This window comes from Mastigoproctus giganteus, chromosome 4, assembly GCF_048544385.1.
Source record: "Mastigoproctus giganteus isolate SK-2022 chromosome 4, ASM4854438v1, whole genome shotgun sequence".
Taxonomy (NCBI): domain Eukaryota; kingdom Metazoa; phylum Arthropoda; class Arachnida; order Uropygi; family Thelyphonidae; genus Mastigoproctus; species Mastigoproctus giganteus.
In genome coordinates, this window is record NC_143578.1 from 87096342 (window position 1) to 87117897 (window position 21556).

Sequence of the window (21556 nt, forward strand, 5' to 3'; positions counted from 1 at the left end):
CAAATGTTGATAAATTATGAATGATAATTCATAATTTTCATAATTCATAATTGCAAATTCTTCGGAAATAGCATTTCATGTGATAAACGAAAACATACGTTTCTTTTTAATGAAGCTAAAATCCTGAATAATCAGCATAGTTATACTAAGCTGTTAATTGCCAAAACTTTAGAAATGAAACTACAAAGTAATTCTATAAACATCCTCTGACCATTTCTCATATCTGATTTGTAGTCATTTGAATGCATGCACGCTAAAGATTAATCTCCTACTAATAATGTTACGCATTGTCAGTTTTGGTCCACTTCAGGGAGTTTTTAGTGGATTTTATTCGTAGTATTTTCTAACTTATATTTTTAACTCTCGTTTGCCTGACATAATGTTTACCATTACTAGAGGTTGTGTGGGGTTTGATATTTCTGGGGTCGGGTTGGGTCTACGACTGCAATCCTGGGGTACTAATTACTCGTGGGCTGATGGCATTTCTAATTTTAAAATTGGTTTTAAAATTTTAAATTATCATTCGTAATTTATCAACATTTGAGGAGAGTTGGATCAGAATAAATCATATAGATGGAATAAAGATAATTCCTTTGTTTATTTTTGGATATTAATACAACATAGGATAAATTGAGCCCATGGAAGTCTCTTACATTCTTTCTAAACTGCATATTTGTGTTTCTCATTTAGTGTGATAGGGTGTCCATCACAATCTGATGAAAAAATGCCTCAAAGTCAACAGTTTTATTTCTTCTTCAAGCCAGATGATCGGAGACTGAAAGGTTAGTTGTAAAAAAAAAAAAATCTTTTTTATCAATACATTTTAAATAAACAAGTATTTACAGCAAAACTATTACCAACCATAATGGATCTTTTTTAATCTTTTAAACTGAAAAAAGTAACTAAAGTTTGAAAGTTGAAATGATGATTTTAGTCCCATTTATTACGTAATGATATCTATGCAATATGTAAAATTACATCACAAACAGCTTGTAGAGAACGTCTAATTTCCTGGAGGAAATATGAAACAACTTCCAAAATAAGAACAAACACTGAACAAGAACAATATCAACAGTTTTATGCTGTGTTCTAAAATAAAATATCAAGCAATCAGACTGGCCTTCCAATGTCCTGATAATTATCAGAATGGCCAATCATGTTTTAATTATAAACTGCAAATCATTGACTTTACTGGTCTTGCACAGTAAACAGTTTCTTTGAAGGTTATGTGTAAATAGATTACATTTATCAGTTTGGGTTTAACTCTAGCAGTTCACAGTAAAAGTGATCTACCACACTGATTTTTTTTTTTTTTTTTTTTTTTTAGCTGCTTATTTTTCTGTCATAATAACCAGAAAGATTAGAGTAATAAAAATCTGGTGATAAAACCTTTTAAATATATGGAGATGTATCAGCTCCTTTATACTCTTTGAAATGGATTAATAACTGCTGTCATAACCAGATCTTGAATTATTATTGTGGGAAAGAAAAACACCATGCTGCAATTGAGGAAAACAGGATTTGCAACCAAGTAACTGCATGTGTGAGCGTACAGTTAAGAGAAAACAGTAAAAATTTTTTACTGTTTTCTAAAAATTTTTACTAAAAATTTTTTAGGGAACATAAATTTAAATTGAAAAATGATGGTTGAGAATGAATATACAGAAGTTTGCCAAAGAGTAATTGATTGTTGGAATATACTGGGTGGTTATAAAATAATTTTCCCTAGTCAGGAGATGCCAGTTTCAAAACAGAGATAGCACTGTGAAAATCGGTGGGTGTCATTTAGGGTATGGGGAAACAATTTGTAGAAGAAAAAAATTGGTTCGAATTTCTTCCACCAGGGGAGAAATTGGCTGTACTCCCCACAAGGGGAGTACAGCCACGTTTTGGTGTACTCCCCACAAGGGGAGTACACCAAAACGTGGCAGGAATCCATCAATAATATCCTAGATGCCATGTTCCAGAAACACCTGGATCCAACCACCCCAGAACAAACATCGCTCTGCCTAAGAAATAGTATCTACACAACAATCGAAGAGGAGGAGCCCTTTACTAGGATCGAACTGGACATTGCAGCCGCCAAACTAAGAAACAGGAAATCACCAGGTGCAGACTTATTAGAGCCAGAAATCGTAAAAAAGGCAGTTGAGACAATCCCAGAAAAAATACTAAATTTATTTAACCAGTGCCTAAAAGAAGGCTATTTCCCACACACCTGGAAAATGGCAACGCTTCGGCTCATCCTCAAAAATCCAACAAAGCAGCAGGATCTCCCAGGGTCCTACAGACCCATAGCCTTACTGTCTGTACTGAGCAAACTGATGGAACACTTTCTACGAAATCGGATAGAAACTCACTACTCAAAACGCAGGCCTTCAATCCCGAAATCAGTTCGGGTTCAGAAAAGGACACTCCACCGTAGATGCATTGGAAAATATTGTTAAAGCCGCAACCACAACCAACCGAAAGTACTTCCTCGCCATCGCAATAGATTTTGCTGGGGCGTTTGACACTCTCTGGTGGTCAAGTGTCCTCAGCAGGCTCCGGGAGGCTAACCTGCCAGCAAATCTATACAAATGCATCAGTACATACCTCTCAGACAGATCAGTCACAGTCACTACTCCGTATTGCTCTGTATCACGGTTGATACACAGAGGATGCCCACAGGGTTCCGTTCTGGGCCCTCTTCTTTGGAATGTCGTTCTAGACGGCTTCCTAAATCTCAACCTTGGAAACGTCACATCCCAGGCTTATGCAGACGATCTTATTCTGATGCTTGCTGAGGAATCTAGAGCACAATTAGAGAACTCCGCAAATAGAGCAGTCACTATCCTGCAAGACTGGGCTGACAACAACAAACTCACAATTTCTCCAACCAAGACATGTTCAGTCCTACTCAGGGGGAACCTAGATATTAGGAGGCCTCCCCAAATCAAAGTCCAGGGGAAAACTGTCAAACTCGCAATGGAATTAAAACATTTGGGAGTCATGCTCGATAGGAATCTATCCTTCACACCACATCTGACATACATCAGGAATAAAATCAGAAACTATTCTGCACTCTTTGCAAGAGTCACCCATAAGGACTGGGGCTTGAGGAAAAGGACCTCGCCCTCTTCTATACGACAGTATTCCTGCCAGCCATTTCATATGCCGGCGGAGTCTGATACCACAAAGCGACCACTGCGGTCAACAGGAGAAAACTCGAGACGATACAAAGATATACCCTGCTAACGATCTCCAGAGCCTGCAGGACGGTGGGTACTCACGCGCTGCAGGTCCTTATGGGTGCCCTCCCCCTGGACCTGGAGATCGTTCGTCATGGAATCCTACACCACCTCAGCAAAGGAAAAACGTCCACCTGCCTGAACTACACGATTGACTTAGCCAATGACCCTAAAATGGAAAAGAAGCGACTCACACTGCATCTCCAACAGACCTGGCAAACCCGCTGGGAAAATTCAATCAGAGGTGAAATCACCCGGAAATTTGTGCCGACAATTCAGACTGTATATCCAAAATATCCCCACTGGATGTCTCCAGGACTCCTGGTCACATACCTACTCACCGGACACGGTGCATTCAGACACAAGTTGTCAGGCTTCCGACTCAGTGACACTCCTCTTTGCCACTGTGGCCAAACATGGGAACACCTCATGTATCACTGTCACCTGTATCAAGATCTACGCTGCCGGCTCATCACTGAAATTCGATTCACACTGCAAAACCAGGAACACCTCATCCTAGAAGAAGACAGCTACAAAGCGCTAACAAAATTCGCTCAGGGCCTCTTCAGCAGAAGACGGACCTTCCCGAAGCTGCAACCACTGCAATGAAGAGAATGCAAGTACCCATCAAAGCTGCCCATAATCTGAAAAACAATTCGACACCACTAAGGACCACCAGAACAAATCAAACCCGCAGGGATCCGACTTCATAACAGAAGGAACAAAATGAAATCGCAAATGCACATCCAAGCTGACTGGACTAAATAACCTCGGATGGGATCTTAACCAATGAATGGCTACAAAATAAACTGGACTTTGTAAACCTCGGATGGGACAATGTCCCAAAAATGACATTCCACCAACTGAAGAAACTGCAGAGCCTCTCTGCACACTAGCCTTATTGGCGATCTGACATGGCGCCCTTGCCTGGTCCACTTTTCTTCCCTTTCCCTGGCCGGGTGGGGGGGGGGAGGTGATGGTCCCTCTGTCTCCTTCCCTCCTTGCCACCCACACTTTCCCTTCCAAGATTTGGTGGGGCATGGGCATGCCCCACCAAATCTTGGAGTCACCTTCTCTTTCGACTCTATTCTTTTGTCTGTCGCCCCCCCCCCCAGCCTTCAGTCTCCCTCCCACTCTACCTGCACGCAAGCGAATGACCCACACATCCAAACTTAATTACAGCCAAATTAGACTCGCCCACAATTTTCGGCCTCACAATTCTAGCACAACTACCACGCGATAACCTTTCAAATTTTTTTTTTTTTTTTTTTCCTTAGTTATTTTTAATTTTTATTTTATTTATTTATTTTTTTTTTATTTTTATTTTATTTATTTATTTATTTTTTTTTTTAGGTCCTAGCCACTGAAATCTCAGGAAACTAGGTGGCAGGACCTGCCAGAGTACTTATTTAAAATATTGGTGTACCTGGTCTGCCTCCATGGGGCGAAGTGTGGGCAATGTCTGGCCTCAGCAGAGGCCTGGCGGCTAAATAGCCAGAAGAACAACGGTACACAACATTACTCATGTACAATATCCATACACTTTTAAATCTCTGGCCTTTACAGCGTACTGTATCACACGACGATGTAAACTACGCGGAGATGGGGGAAACCCCTGGTGCCGTTTGACCCCAAACACACTTTACACTAACTGTTTTGACACTAGGGTCTCCCGAATAGGGAGACTTGTTTTATAACCACCTGGTACTTTCACATAGTTTTGAAGAAGTCATTATTTCAATAAATTTAAAGATTTGGACAAATTATTGGCAGGAATGGGTAAATGAACTTGCTATTTTTTGATGGCAGTGTATAAACCTTGCTCCTTGCATCATGTTACTAATACTAATTACAGTAAACCTGATCCTTCAAGTGGTTGGACCAGTTTCATTACAGTGCCCTTTATCATTCTTGGAGCATACCGAACATCTCTTGTCCAGACTGGAGAAACCTGGCATCAGTGCTCTAGGGGTTCTGGCATTTACTTTTCTTTTTTAAATATAGTTAAAATTTAAAGGTTAAAAACTTGTAACACATTTTTTTTATAAAATTATGTACTTTTAAAAATACATATATTAATAACACAGCAAAAATTGCAAAACATACAAAAATGCACATAGACTAGAATTACAGATACATAAGTTGCCGATTACAGGCTATGAGCTATTATAACTAGAGATGTACAAACTAGAAATATTGCACAATGACAAGAATCATTTAATTTTTAATGGAAAAAAGAAATGTATGAAAAAATTAAATGATTTAAAAGTTTACTTTTCTTGATTTTATGGAAGCAAATTCATGCAAATTTTCACTTGTTTCTAGTTTCTCAGAGATATACCTTCTATGATCGTTGACAGTCCAACCACTCTTTCCTGTGAAATGATTGTTTGCCACTTGCTACTGAAAGTGTCAAAAATATTCTAAGAGGAATTGTTAAATTAATAAAGATGCTTTCTAAATCATTTGTGTATATATATTGCAATGTTTTCAGTGGGTTTAAGCTGTCACTCTCCTGTATGATGTCCTTTAGAATTTGTATTTCATTATATAATTCGGTGGCACAAATATCCTTTTCTTCACCATCAGTCAGCGCAACTTGTAAATCATCACAGTGTCTTCTCAAAGTGTCCTCACCCATATTAGAAATTTCCTTGAAACGGGATAACAAGTGAAATACACTTGTGTGCAAAACTTAAGGACCAACACTATTTCTAAAGGTTACAACCACAAAATCAAATGAAACAGCCTGTAGCGATTTGCATAACTGTGGCCATTCAGTAGAAAGCTGGTGCACATGCAAAAATTTGAATCGTGACAAGAGGCCTCATAAAAACAAAAAAAAAGCAGCAGTTATGTGAAAATTACCGAATGGTGAGCACGATTGTTACAGACGTTCGATTGGTTTCATACAGTTCTATAGACAACATTTGGATGACTTTACCTGGGGTCAAATAATTGGAAAGCTTGAGGAAAGTCGAAGTGTGAGGACTGCGGCTGCAGAGTTTGGTATCACCCATAGCATCGTCGGCCTTCAGAATGACAGGTACAGTTGTTCGAAGGACCAGTGGTGGTCATCCATGAAAATGCCCAATGATGACTGCTATATACTCCTACAAGCCAAGAGGAATCGACACCAGACAGTGGGATCCATTGCAAACCAGCTGCACAGAATGCAGGGTATCGTGGGTTTCTGTGGCCAGGCGACTCCACAAAGGTGGACTGTTTGCCCGACGGCCAGTATGCTGTGTCCCTTTAATGCCTGTCCATCGGAGACACCATTTACAGTGGTGCATCGAACACAAGGACTGGACAGCAGCGCAATGGGGTAAGGTACTCTTTACTGATGAGAGTAGATTTAGTCTCAGAAGCGATTCTGGACATCAGCTAATCTGGCGAGAGGTTGGCACATGGTGTCACCCTGCAAACATCACTGAAAGGGATCGATATGGCTGTCGAGGTGTTTTTGTCTGGGGAGGCGTTATCTTAGATGGATATACCTTCCCTGTGTGCATCTGTTCACAGATGCACACAGGGAATTTATATCCATGTATGCACACAGGGAGGAACAGATGCATACAGGGAGGTAATCCTTCCCTGTGCGCATCTGTTCTGAGGTGCCATTGGCTCCAAGTTTGTGTTTATGGATGATAATGCCACACCAGTGCACTGCAGCTGTTGATATCCCATTGCACTGTTGATATGCTTTTGGAAAGTGAGAATATTGTTCTCATGGATTGGCCTGCCCATTCCGTTGATCTAAATCCCATCGAATTTTAATTCTGTGTAAATGTTGCTCCATTCTCTAGGTTGAAAAATATTGTAAAGACAACTACTTTCCTTTCAAGATTTTGCTTCTCTTAGATGATGCTCCTGGACATCCTCCGCATCTAGATGATTTCAATTCGAATGTGAGAGTCATATTTCTCCCGCCAAACACAACTTCACTCATCCAGCCTATGGATCAGGGTGTTATTTCGAATTTAAAAGCATACTATTTATGCACAACATTTGCTCAGACATTGTCTACAGTAGACGGTGAGAAAAATTTTACATTAAGAGACTTGGAAATCTTACAATATTTACCACGCCATCCTAAACATTGATAAGGCCTTGGTGGAAATTACTAAAAGTTATTTAAATGGTGCATGGAAGAAAATATGCCTTATTGCACGTAAAAGCCTCCGAAGGGTTTGAAAAAGACGAATCATATGAATAGGTTATAGATAAGATTGTAAAGGTTGCAGAGCTACTTCTGTTGGAGGTAGTTGCCAAAGATATGGAGGAGTTAATAGAGGAAGACGAGAAGAAATTATCTAATGAACTTATTGACTTGCAAGCAGCAAAAGTGAAAGAAGAAAATGCTGACAAGGCTCAAGATGAACCAAATGAGGAGCCGAGATGCTTCATCACCAGAGAGAGAGAGAGAGAGAGATGGCAATGGCGAGGTTTGAGAAGATGGAGCCTGACAGTGAATGATTCTTAAAAGTTACCAGATGGGTGAATGATATGTTTGCTTGCTACAAAGAAATCTACAATGAAAAGAAAAAAAGCCACCGCCCAGTCATCCATTAATATGTTCTTTCGTAAGGTTCAGCAGCCAGCCCTCAACCTCCGCAGCAGCATACTTATTAGCTGAAGACATCAATTCTGGCAAAGATGCTTGAGAGATAAAATGTATGGACATAACGTCAATATGTTATGCCTGTCTCTTCTCTTTTTTTGAAATTTTTTAAATTGCAAGCATTTGTAATTTTTCCTGCGCATGACTTAAAAAATTGAATAAATACAATAAATAATTCTGTTCACATGTTCATCAAACATTTCTTTTTTGATTCAATCAATTCAGCGAGCACAGTTGAGAGTGCTGCACAAGCATGGGGGAAATTCTGACTTATGTAAAATCTAACTTATGTAGGGTTCCGCTGAATGCAACCCTTATGTTAATCGGGGAGTATGCGAAGTGTGCATGGAGTTTTAAAGTTAACAGTACTACTTTAAAACAATCCCATGGTTTTCAATCCTGAGTCAAAAATGTTAGTTAGTCTATGATTTTTTTTTTTCCGTACAATTTGTATGGAAAAAAAGGAATAATGATTGCCTAATATCCTTTTGTGAGATTTTAATGAAATTTTATTTCACTTAACAAATATTTTTAACAAGCAGAAATACAATATTTCATGAAAATCCATAAACTAGGAGTCTGTCTATTACATACAAATGGGCATGGTGAAGACAATAGGGGCTTAGAATATATAGATATATAAAAGCAAACATGTTTAAAAAATGCATGTTGGGTTCAGACAAACCCAGGCCTGTTCTAGAGAGGTTCTGATTTGATTGAGGAAAAATGTTTGTAAAAACTCCATCAGCTATTTTAAAATGGTGAATGTTTGTTTCTCCACTGTGACAGAATTTTTGGCACCAAAAGTAAAATTTATGTAGAAACCTCCATACTTACCTTACCTTGTTCCCTCCCTCCTCCCAAACTCAAAGTGAAGCTGAACAGATGAAAATTTGATGACAGTCAAGTGTCCCAATGCTTCTGTCACTCTGGTATGAGCATCGGGACACTTGCATATCATTAGGGATGAACTACTTTGAGGGGATTGCTTTATAGAAATGTGGGGGTATTCCCCCCCCTATAGAAAAATGGTGTTGAACTTTTGATTGGTCTTCATAAATCCCTTATTTGCCTCCCTTAGTAGTGGTCATGATATTTTCTCCTTTAATTGATTGGGTAGTAGAGCTATTTTATAATTCTTTTTGAATCTGTAATTAACATGCAATAATATGATTAAGTTACTGTCTCCAAGAGGTGAAAAAGTTTTCAGGATTTATATAAAATTTAAGATGGGCCATTTTTATGTTTTGCAGAAGGAATTGAATTTTTTCATAGAACTGATTCATTAGAAAACATTGAGAAGCATTGGGAAGAAATTAGACCAAAACTCTTAGAGGTAAGCAGGGTTTTTTTTTGTTTTGTTTATTTTAACTCATTACAAGTGCTATATAACATAATATAAACAGTAGTCAGTTTATTAGGGGCTTACATGAAAATATGCTACTGTTCAGATCATCTTTAACAAATAAATGCTAGCATTATTATCTTAAAAGCCTTCCTACTTAATGTGAAGATTTCATATTGCATGTGTTGTATTTGGAATCAACTCTATAACATTATCCATGTAACACATCTTAAAAACATGGATGTTATAGATGAGAGATTATAACTGTTCTTAAACATGATCATAAAATTTATCTTTGTAGGGACAGAACAGTTTGCTGTTCTTCTGTTCAAATTAATAATCCTTGCCAATATGATGAGAGGAGATCAGTCATTTATGTTTCTGATATGAAAACTGCAGTAAATACTGATACATTAATTCAGTTCAAAGAAAAAAACAAATTTCTCTTAATTCCTTAGTCTCTAGCTGCAGCTAATCCACATTAGCAGTTACATTTAATTTGTATTAACTCAGCTTTGGTGATTTTCAAGTTTGGTGATTTATACTTCTGATTTTCCTGTGCACTCAGTGGAGTAAAAAGTTACCCCATTTAAAATTTTAAAAATCAGCAAGAAATAAATTCTAAATTGTCCACTTTTTGATGCCACCTTTCTTTTTATTTTATTGGCATGACTCTGAAAAGTCCTTTTATATATATATTAAAAGCAAATATTTGAAAATAAAATATCTCTGCAGCACTTTACATATGTTTTTTTATCCTCTCTTATTTGAGAGATTTGAATGTTATAGTTGACTGACAAGTAAGACAATTGAAAAAAAACTCTAGAATTTTAACAATTAGATAGCAGCCGAACTCTTCCATGATACAAAATGAGAGGATAACAACTGGATACGCCATAAAGCATGTCAAGAGTGTCAGCTTCAATAATTGATGAGAGAGATGCATGCATGCTAATTTTTTAATTGTTTTTTAGCAAATGCATATAATTATTGAAACTTGGCTTAACTTGGGCATTCATTTTTACTTTTTATATAATAACTAAAATTTCTGGAATTTTCATTGGCAAAATCAAAGAAAGCACTCCTGTTGAAAGGTATTGGGAGTTTCAGCTATGTGGGTGCAGTAGATGAAGAGCATGGCTCTTCTGAAAGTTGTGTGTGTGGGGGGGGGTTTCTTGGGAGAGGATCCCCCCCCATGCTCAGGGTTAAAAGATATATATATACACCATTTTAGCTGACATCACTTAGTTATTTGCAACTGCAACTTCTGGATAACTGCTAGAAATTTGTGACCACTATAAGCAAGTTTTTTTGATTTCCCAAACCATCCACAGTACTAGATTTCAACAATCTTTCATGTTCTTAATTGCCTTAAGGCAATTAAAGTTACTGTTTTTCAACCCTTAAGGGTTGAAAAACAGCATGCACTAAGAGATTACATAACAGCTAATGTTATTTTATGCTTTCAAAAGTTTATGTAGTTTGCCACAAGTTGCCTTTATAATTTGTGGAAAATTTAAATATTTTTAAACAAATGACATTGTTAATTACACTCAATTATCACTAAATTAATGACCACTCCATCAGTTAATGGACTATGCCACATAGCTTGCAGTAAAAAAATTGAACAGTTTCCTGCACTAGAGCAGTGGTAATTTGCATCTGGTTGAGCAAGTCAAGATGATAAAGTAGAAGTTGTGGCACATAGTAAAGATATCATGGAGCTTCAAAAGGGCATGATTGTGGGAGCTCGTGCATCAGGTGCTTCCATATTGGGAACAGCACATCTTGGTCGTTACTCAGAGCCCACTGTGGTTGAAGTGTAAAAAGAATAGTGTTGAATGAGTCAAACTCCTGTCAGGTGAGTTTTCATGGCAAGCAAAGGGTGCAGTGCATTGCACAGGCTTAACGTCAGGTCACTTGACATTACAATACAATTATGGGGAATGCAAGAACAATATCCCAAATGACAAGATGTATGGGGTTCCCCAAGAGACACCCTCTCCTCACCACCACCACCAATCATAGTCAATGGCAAATATTGTGGTATCAACAACATGCCAACAGATACCTGTATGTGTGCTGCAAGCAACATGAGTCCCTGGACCCAATGTGCATGGTGCTCACTATCCAGTCAGGTGCCAGTGATTGCTTAATATGGGCCATGTTTTGCTGGCAAGAACTGGTGTCTATGGACCAGTTTCACTGGTGTGGTCTACCAACAGCTTTTGGGAGATTGTGTACCCTGTTATGTTGCATTTTATCCCTTACAGAAACAGTCTCTTCCAAGACAATGTGCTGTGTTATTGGGCCTGCACTGTGCATGAGTGGTTTGAGGAACACGGTGAAGATATCACCCATCTTGATTGGGCTCCAGATTCGTCTGACCTCAACCCAATTAAACACCTGCGGGATGTTTTGAAATGGAAAGTGAAGCACATGGACATATAACCATCATCTATTCCGACACCATGGAAAGCCTTACAGGTAGCATGTCTGCAGATCCCCACAGATGTCTTCAGACATTCAAACATCTAATAGATTTCAATACCTAAGCAAATAGCCGTTATCTATGTGAATGGTGACCTAACATCATATTAGGTAAGTGATTATAATTCTGTGATTACTCAGTGCATTTAGTAAATGAGACATTCCTGTGACAACCTGTTACAGGAGTTGCTAGTTCTCTCATCAAATAGTAGATGGTGAATTGCTTGGCAAAACAGTGGTAATAAAATTATTTAGGGCAAGCTGATATGCATTATGTAAAGTAGCTAGAACTTTGAAGGGGGAAAAAAATAACAGTATCTGATGAGGGAACAGCAAGTTCTGAAACAAGCTACCATAGCTACTCATCTTTTAAATAATGGCAAATTAACCTGCTGGTGCAATACCAAGGCAGCTTGTAATGAATTTTAGTTTGTGCTACTGTCAGGATTATGCTGACAGTAGCATAATCCTGACAGTAGCACAAACTGTCAGGATTATGCTTACTAAGTTTATTAGTAACAAAAAACACACACATGCCTGAGGACGGGAAATTGAGGCACTAAAGTTTGTTTACTGCAATGCATGCTAAGATTTTGCATTTTTGTAATAGTATATAATAGAAGTTTTTTAATTATGGAAAAATTAAAAAGGAATGGTATTAGTTGTAAGATAAAACCTGGAAAAAAAAAAAAAAAAATGAATTATAGTATTTTTTTTGCAAACTCTGGAGGTCCATTAAGAGATGGTTAATTATTATCATTAATTGTTTCTAGTAGAATTATTTATTATTATTCCTCTAGGAGCTTTTTTTTTTTTTTTTTTTCAATATAGGAATTGCATACGAAAAAGAGAAGAACCACTTACAAAAATAAATACAGGAAGACAGGAAATAAAGAAAGAAGAAGGTTTCATTGCAAAAGGGCATTTATGCCATAGACCAAAGATAATTATACAAATAAAAGAAATATAACATGTATATATGTAGAAAGATTTTAAGAAAAAAACTACTTTTTTTTATTATATGTCTAATGCACCATACCTTGTGAGCATACGTGGACATTAAGACAGCAGCTATGCTACATGTAGAAGGATATGCAACTTCTCTTACATTATTTTTTTTTATAAGCAATAAGCATCATTGACAAAGAACACTCAAAATTGAGTATTCCTTGTCTGTGACACTCAAAAGAACATTCAACATTTATTTGTTCATGTATATTGTCACAAATGCCAGCTGTCCATAATAACTATTTCTTCCAGTTTTATTTTCACCACTAGCAACCTTTCTAACTCCTACAAACTGATGACATTTGCATTGAGTTTAACGTAACATTAGTTTATTATTTTACAGCACCTGGTCCAAATATAGTCAGCTTTGCACCAAGTGTAATATGGAGATATTCTCTGCATTGCTGTAGAAACCAAAGTAACTATGTGTTAGATTGCTGCTCTCTGTGAATTAAAAAGTGTTTAAATTCAAACTACAGTGATTTAATTCAAAGAAAAGTTGTTTTGGTTTTAGTGTAGCCATGTAGAATCAATTCAATCCTGCATGACTAACAGCAATTTGTGCCTCGTTTACTCCATGACACAACTGAAACTCCAATTTCTGGTATCTGTTGTTAAATGTTTTCTTTGAATTGTCTGCAAAAGAAAACTTGAGATAATTAACAGAAATGTCTTAATTATCATACAGTTAGGAAAAATTCATGGTTATATTAAATCTAATTATACACACATTGTTGATTGACATGTCATGAAGAGATATTGATAATTTCCCTTTACTGCCATGCCATGCTTTCCCCAAGTCAGTAACACTCTTGCTTTGTAACATTGATGCATTATCTGGAATCATATTGTTTGTTTTCACATGTTCATGCAGTGAATGGTTCTGTTATTGTGTTATTCTCAAAAGAAAACATAGGTTGAAGAGGGAAGTCTTTAAATAGCAATTTTTTTTTTTTTAATGCTCCACATGAGGTGTTAGTACCTAATACTCTGCATGGGCTGAAGGTTGAGAATATGAAAGACACTTGTTGACATTAGACTTGAATTTCTGTAGATTTTAATTTTCAGGAAATACATATGAACGAAGGTTGTTCCAGAAAACAGAAGTTGAATGGATAAATGAGGAAGAATAAAAAGTTAGCTGTGAGTTTGATATGCAGATCAGTGAGAGTAGTTTCTAGGAGCATGATAGCAGCTTTATTTGCAGTATCTTTATTGACCAACTCAGTTATCAGCCAGACTGAGCTTATACGGAATAAGGTGGTAGGAGATGCTTACAGCAGGGATCCATTGCCATCCCTTTTTGCAGCAACGTTTTGGGGCAAGCATTCCTGTGAGGTATGTATGCCCCTATGACGAGAGGCTGTTCTCAGAGCCAAAGGAATGGTTGAAAAAAATTAAGACAATTTTCTTTTAAAGTATTTTGCAATAGTCCACTTTAGTTGGCAAATGCATGCATCTGGATAATTCCTGTATTTGATGCAAGCAGTTGAAAGTTTCAGTGTACCAGCCCAAGTTAACATAGCAAAAGCCATGGTGGTTTGAAAAAAAAAAAAATATATATATATATAGTTATAACTAACTTTTCTTGCAGAAATTAGATATAGCCTCTGTTTTGCTCTTGGACTGAGCATGCTACCACTGCATACTTATCTTTTGTGACCACTCTATGCTAGCAGTTTGAGTTGTAACCTGTACACAGCCAACATTCTTGGTTGTGTGTAGGTTACAAGTTTCTTGTCCTTTTAGTAATTCAAAACTGACTCATTGTGTGTCAATCCATTTTATATGCATATATTTGAAATTCCATAGTGTTGCAGGTGTGTATACATACACACCCACAACAAAGCAAGTATTATTATCAACTAGCATTCTCTATCATGCTGAAAATTGTTGTGCATCCTCTTGACTTAGAATAAAAAGGTTAAAACATTTGACAAAAATAACAATCACTCCAAGTTTTTAAATAATTAATTTACAAAACATGAAACATTGTAATTCTAGGGACTTATTAGGATATAAAGGTTGCTTTTTTTTTTTTTTTTGATGGATAACATAATTTGGTAATGGTCAGGCAAACTGTATTCAGATTTATCACCAATTTGTATATTAATTGTGGTAAATTTATTTTTTTTTTACAAAATAAAAAAGAAACATAAATCATACAACTTTAGTTAACAAATCATTTTATCATTAAAGATATTTCAGCCCTATAACATCACATTTTACTATGTCTTGTGCTATCCTAGCTGTATGGAAGCATTCTCGAGGTCTTTCCCATACTCTGGGTGCCTTTAATGCAGCTTGTATGGAGAGAGCGCTGGCATCATAATGTCCACCCTATAAAAATTGAAAGATCTGTTTTGTACATGCTGTTTGAATAACAATTTATGAAAGTTTATTTCAGATGTGTTAAAGATATATACATTATAAATAATTTGTATAATGATGATAAAAGCATACAATAACTTGTTTTTGAATTAAATTGAAGCAGAGAATTGCGTTTAACAAATGTTAATACTGTTTACATGTCTCTGGTGTACACAACTTGATTTTCCCGAAACTTTATCATTTGACACGAGCCCACCTACTCAGCTGAAAGTTACCAGTAACTTTTATGGCCAGAACATGGATTTAATATTCTGTTTTGGCTCTGCAACAATTTTCCTTTGTTTAATGATTCTTGATACAGGAGGAGTAGCTGTCAAGTAGTGAAAGGACAAGGTCATAAAAAATCCACAGGATATCTTTGAGTTTACTGTAGTCTTTAGAAGACTCCTACCCTAGAAAATATCATAATGGTACCCATGTTAAATAAAATATTTCAGAAAACCTAGTTTAGTAACTTACCTCACCTTACAGGATATTTTAGATGAATTGTAGGAAGTTAATAGAAATTAGAATTCAGTAAAAAAAAAAAAAATTCTTTCCAGGTTCATTATAACTGTATGTATGAACACATTATCTTGAAACAGGCCTCTGAGGTTGGGAAAACTCATGTCACAATAATAAACTCATACACCAACCGTTTAAATTGAATTAAGAAAATTTTTTAATACTGTAAAATAAAATATAGTATAAACCAGGGGTGGGCAACAGCCGGCCCGTGGGCCACATCCGGCCCCCTCGGTAAATGCATAAATATAGAAAATCCATACTTACACTCGCCGTAAATGTTTGGCTTAATTCGGTTCAATCGGGAATCGCGGCCAGTACAACAGTAACCAAGTGATTCTACGCAGCGTCAAAGAGTTATTTCCTAATTATTATTGTAGCATCGATCGAACGAAGTTCCTTTGGGTTTGACTTCTTATTGAAAAAAATAATATTGGTGCGAGATATTTTATGTCTTCTCTAATTATTACAATTTTTAATTTAATATAATTTATAGCCCATAAAATGAGCCAATTAAAAAAAAAAAATTGATGCCAAATGCCGCATTTTCAATGATAATTGGACATTCAGATATTTAATTGCAAATATAGACGATAAAGCTGTTTGTTTGGTTTGTAACAAAACTATTTCCGTTTTTAAAGAATATAATCTAAAAAGGCATTTTTCAAAAAAAACATTTCGTAAAATATAAGCTATTTTCACCGGAACAAATGAAAATTGAAGCAGAAAATTTAAAATGTGGTTTGCGTAAGCAACAAAATACTTTGAAAATTTTGTCAAAACAGATAGAGCTCTGACAAATTTAAATATTGTATTTACTTTTTTTAAAAATACATTAATAATTTGGTAATTCAAGTAATATAACATTTTTTAGGTTCTGATTTTTTTTATTAAATCGTTCAATCTATTCCGGCCCGCATCATGATGCGAAAATTTCATTCGGCCCGCTGACGAAAAAAGTTGCCCACCCCTGGTATAAACAATCTATTTACAATAAAGCCGCAGATTATGGAAAGTCTGCTGTGGCTGAACATTTTGGGGAGAAGCAGCACCAGATCTCCCCAGAGGATGTGATCATTGTTGACTGGGCGCATGGGTTCTGTAACTGCAAGTGGCTCGAGAGTTTGCGAATCTGTCCATCAGACAGTAATACTATTAACAGAGACGAGGTATGCCTACGAATCCCCTCTGAGGCTGTGGTCCTCAGTACGGATGAACGGTTTTGCTTTCCACGCTCCCAAGCCATTTCCAGTTCTAATATGCATGCAGGGAGTACCGCCCATGCACCGGTTGAACCACGTGTGGGAAGTGCTGTGAGCCTGGTATTTAAGGATGTGTTGTAAGTTTTAACTTGCCGTTGAGAAAGGAAGCGGATGCTTCTGAAAGCTACAGTCTAGTTTTAGCACTTTTATCCTATATTTTAATTGTTTTATACATTTATTTTAACCCATTTTAAGTTTTATATTTATTGTAAATAGATTGTTTATACTATATTTTATTTTACAGTATTAAAAAAAATTTCTTAATTCAATTTAAATGGTTGGTGTGTGAGTTTATTATTATGGTATGAACACATTACCAGTAATAAATGAATTGGTAATGGTCAGGCAAACTGTATTCAGATTTATAGAACATTAATGCTTCATTACAATGTCATTATCAAAATAAAGATTCAATGCACCTAGTCAGAATTAATCTCCACTGTTATACTGTTACTACATAATTAAATTTGCATAAGCTTTCTTTCTCATGCACATTTCGTATGATTTTTCATGTATTAATTGAAAGCAAGCTTATGCAGCATCAGCCAAATAAAAAAAAAAAAAAAAAAACCCCTTCCCCTCATCTATTTACTCCAAATGCTTGTCCAGCTCAGCTTTAAATTTATTTAAGCTATCAACTTCCACAACAAGAGATGGAAGTCTGTTCCAGCAATCAACTACTCACTGGCTAAAGGCAAATTTCCACACATCTATTCCACAACTGCCTTTCCTCATTTTGAATCTATACCACCTCAGGTTCTTAATCTGAGCAAGAGGAAGGATCCCATCAACATCTAGCTTACTCAACCCGTTCAATGCCTTATACACCTCAATCAGATCACCTTGTATGTGCCTAGTCTCCAGGCAGCAATTTGCAGAACTTAAGCCTATCTTGGTAAGAATACCCCTTTGTTCCCCTTCTTTGTACTCATTTTACATCCTTCCTAAAGTGAGGCCTCCAGACCTGTACACAGTATTCAAGGTATTCCTGACCATTGCCTTGTGCAACAGGATAATCACCTTGTCCCTGCTAGCAAAATTGCTATATATCATTAACAAGACTCCATGACCTACTCTGGCAGTATGTCTGCACTGCTCAGCAAACTTCATATCTGAAGTTCATATCCAACTATTACTAACAGTAATGCATTCATACATATGGTTTTAACTAAACATTAGATTATATGTGTCCACATATATACAAATATGTGTAATCCAAGAAGTTTGAAGACAGAAAGAAAACTGGATACCCAGTTGCAAAAAACAGTTAACAATTCATAGAAGCTTGTTAGAAAGACCTTTATGCCAAACATGATCAAAAGCTTTTAAAATGTGAAAAGCAACTGCTTGAGTTTCATAAAACAATTCACTGAATTTGTCCATAGAAGGGTAACACAAGCCAGTATATCACCAGTGATCGACAACTGACAGAATTCATACTGGCAATCGGTGATCAGATAATTTAGGAGTTGGCAGTTAATGGATTTCTCCATTAGTTCAGAAAGTAAGCAAGTAAAGTAAGTAAGCAAGCAAGCATATGTGATAAAAATTGGATGGGAGAGATTTGTCACCCTTTCTAAGAACTGGCTGGATATGAGAAAACTTCCAAGCAGAAGGAAAAACACCAGTAGAATAAAAAAGTAACGAGGCAACCCAGAACAGGTGCAAGGGTTTTGAGAACAAGTTGAGAAATGCCATCAGGATCTGGAACTTTCTTGGGTATGCACCATGCTTGTTCAAAGTTCTTCAGACATGCTTTTGATGGAAGACTTCAGCACACTAGTTATTATAGGAGTTGGTTGGTTTACCAGGATCATTAATACAAGAGTTGAAAGAAAAGTAGGATGTTAATAAATCAACTTTATCTTTAATGGATGAAGCAATAGAACCATCAGGTTTTAATAGAGATGGAATTATAGGACAAAAGTTGTGGGCAAGAGATGATGTTTACTACTACCATTTGGATAAGAAGCAAATTTTCTACTCTTAGACTGTTCAAAATCAAGTTCGGAATGATTAATAACTGTTTCACAATTGCAAGCTTTAGTGCAGCCAGAAAATTAAAATAGAGATTTGGATGCAAGCCACTTGCGATATGCAACATTCCTAGCTTTGTACAGCTTTAGCATATTAAGGTGGAATAAAGTTTTTCTTTCCAACCAAGAAAAGAATATAAATCTCCCAGATCATCCCATTTCATGTTCTTGTAATGCCAAACAGAAGGCTAGGAATGGCAATGGGGGGGGACCCCATCACTAAGTTGTGATCTGAGTTTCTATCACTTACACTGTACTTTGAAGAGTAGTTTGTGAGAAAAAGATTGAGTGTTGTTGGGATTGTGTTACGTAAATAAGCTGTGTGATGTCATTGGTAATTGCAAAAAAAAATCAGTCTCAATCAGCTGGGTCAGTGTGACTAGAAAGCTAGAGTTGTGAAAATTAAAATCACCAAGGAAAATTACCAGACTGTTAGGAAAGTCCTGAAAAAAGTTGACTTCCAAGTAATTAGTGGAGTTCAGAGAATGATAGAGGCAAAAGATGAATATGACACAATGGGTAAGAGATTTTAAGTTATAGAATATCAAAACAAGGATATTTCCAAATTGGTAATGGACTCTATTGCCACTTTTGAAGCAAAAGGAATTGTAGAACAAATAATTAAGCTGAGATGAGCACTGGTTGAGGCAACTGATAATTGGGATTTGGAACTGAGATCATGTAATATTTGAGAAATGAATGAGGAACTTTTTGGGGGGTTTAAATCTTATCACAGAAAACTGTTCTATTGGTTTGACTATTCATGATGCATTCAGTAGATAAAGTAATATACCTAACTCCTTGGCATAATATGGCCTCGTACACACAACTCTAACTCCCTCCAGTCACTGGCTGGCAGAATAGAGGCAGCAAAATTATATTACTGATGCCTCTGAACGAGTTACCAATAGCCTGCAATACCGTTTTAGATCTGTACCTTCAAAAATGTAAGGAAGATTAGACCTTGCCATGATCCCCATCAATAACCTCAAAAAGACATTCTGCATGATGGAAGAGAGGGAGCTGCTTGGGCCTTACTCTGGAGTCTTATCATTGGTTTTACCACTTCAAGCCTCCAAGTAGTAAAGTGGTGGTAATGAACTAGTTGGTGAAAATCATCTACCACCTAGTATTGTTAGTGCTACAAAGTGATGATATTCCTCTCTGTAATGTGGATGCCATATGTCTACCTTTGGTTTGCACCTGGGTAGTCATTCCCAGGTATTCTAGGTTCAGTTCCAAGACTTGCAAATGAGAGGGATATACCCAGGATTGTTACAGAATGACTGGACTTCACTGAAATTCAGTCTACTTATCTTTCGAGTGTCACTGAACATCAGTTCCATTCCCAGATAACAAGTCCTAGGTCTTTCCCCGAGGCTTGTTACAGACATTCTCTCATGCCTTGGGGACCATGAAAGACTTTACTATTTGCTGGTAGAAAGTTGTTATTGGGCTTTGCTCTTTCAATGCATCGGTGAGATCCATTAATAATGAGGGATGTCTTCATCTTGTCCTAATCCTGCATTTCTGTTTGTCCCAGAAATATATATTGGATTGAGGTGGGATCCTGGTTACCACCATGTTCAAATGTTATTCCCTTCAAACCACACATTTTTAGCTCAAGAACTAAATCATCCTGTGATTGGCAGTATTTTAAAAGCATTAAAAACTTGGTTGTAATGAACAGATTTTTTTACACTAAGGGTCTAGCGATTTGGCAATGGTAAGGAATCTTACCTTTAACAGTTGAAAATTTGTTGGATTAGTTTGATGGGATATTTTCTAGCTGTGAATTTTTCAGTAAGATATTTTAGCTCAAGAACTAAATCATCCTGTGATTGGCATTTAAAAGCAATAAAAACTTGGTTGTAGAGAACTTTTTTTTAAACTAAGGGAGTGGTGTTAAAGAAAATGTAGATATTGGCCTGTATTTGTTTTTTCCTATAGATTTTCATCATTAGCCTGTTATTTTGTTTATATGCAGTTAAGTTAAGAAAGTTAATTGTTATTAGTTTCTAGTTCTAATGTGTATTTTAATCTGGGGTATACTGAATTAAATCTCGTAAAAAAATTGTTAATGGTGTTTTTGTCTCCGATTCTTAGAACATCATCTGCATAATCATACATAGGCCTGACGCAGCCCCAGTGGTCAGGAGCGAGAGTGCATAGCGTGCATTCCTTGAGTGGACCGGGGTTCAAGCCCGTGATTACTAAATACGATAAATATTTGTATAAAGATGGTAGATTAGCATTAGTAGAGGCATTTGATGCAAGAAAGCAAGCTTATGCAGCATCAGCCAAAAAAAAAAAAAACACTTCCACTTCACCCCTCTGTTTGTTCAAAATACCTGTCCAGCTGAGCCTTAAACTTATTTAGGCTATCAACCTCCACTACAAGGGATGGAAGTCTGTTCCACGAACCAACCACCCGCTGGCTAAAGGCAAATTTCCGCACGTCAATCCTACATCTGTCTTTCCTCAATTTGAATTTATGCCCTCTCAGGTGATTATTCTGAGCTAGAGGAAGAATCCCATCAGCATTGAGCATGCTCAAACCATTCAAGGCTTTATACACCTCTATCAGATCACCTCGCTGGTGCCTAGTCTCCAGACACTGTAATTTGCAAAACTTAAGCCTTTCTTCATAAGAGCACCCCTTTGTT

General features: G+C 36.8%; 2 protein-coding genes across 2 annotated transcripts in view; one reads left to right on the forward strand and one right to left on the reverse strand.

The window, feature by feature from the left end:
* Positions 1-12632, forward strand: part of LOC150086886 (uncharacterized) — a 161086-nt gene extending 148454 nt beyond the window's left edge. The window contains exons 12-14 of the mRNA XM_090372309.1: positions 691-782; positions 9108-9190; positions 12521-12632. Of these exons, the coding sequence (XP_090228435.1) occupies positions 691-782; positions 9108-9190; positions 12521-12625 (280 nt within the window). The 3' untranslated portion in view covers positions 12626-12632. The remainder of the gene's footprint in view (positions 1-690; positions 783-9107; positions 9191-12520) is intronic.
* A 2199-nt stretch (positions 12633-14831) lies between these two features.
* LOC150086887 (uncharacterized) overlaps positions 14832-21556 on the reverse strand; it is an 84779-nt gene continuing 78054 nt past the window's right edge. Inside the window, exon 2 of the mRNA XM_090371661.1 lies at positions 14832-15037. Within this exon, the coding sequence (XP_090227787.1) occupies positions 14891-15037 (147 nt within the window). The 3' untranslated portion in view covers positions 14832-14890. The remainder of the gene's footprint in view (positions 15038-21556) is intronic.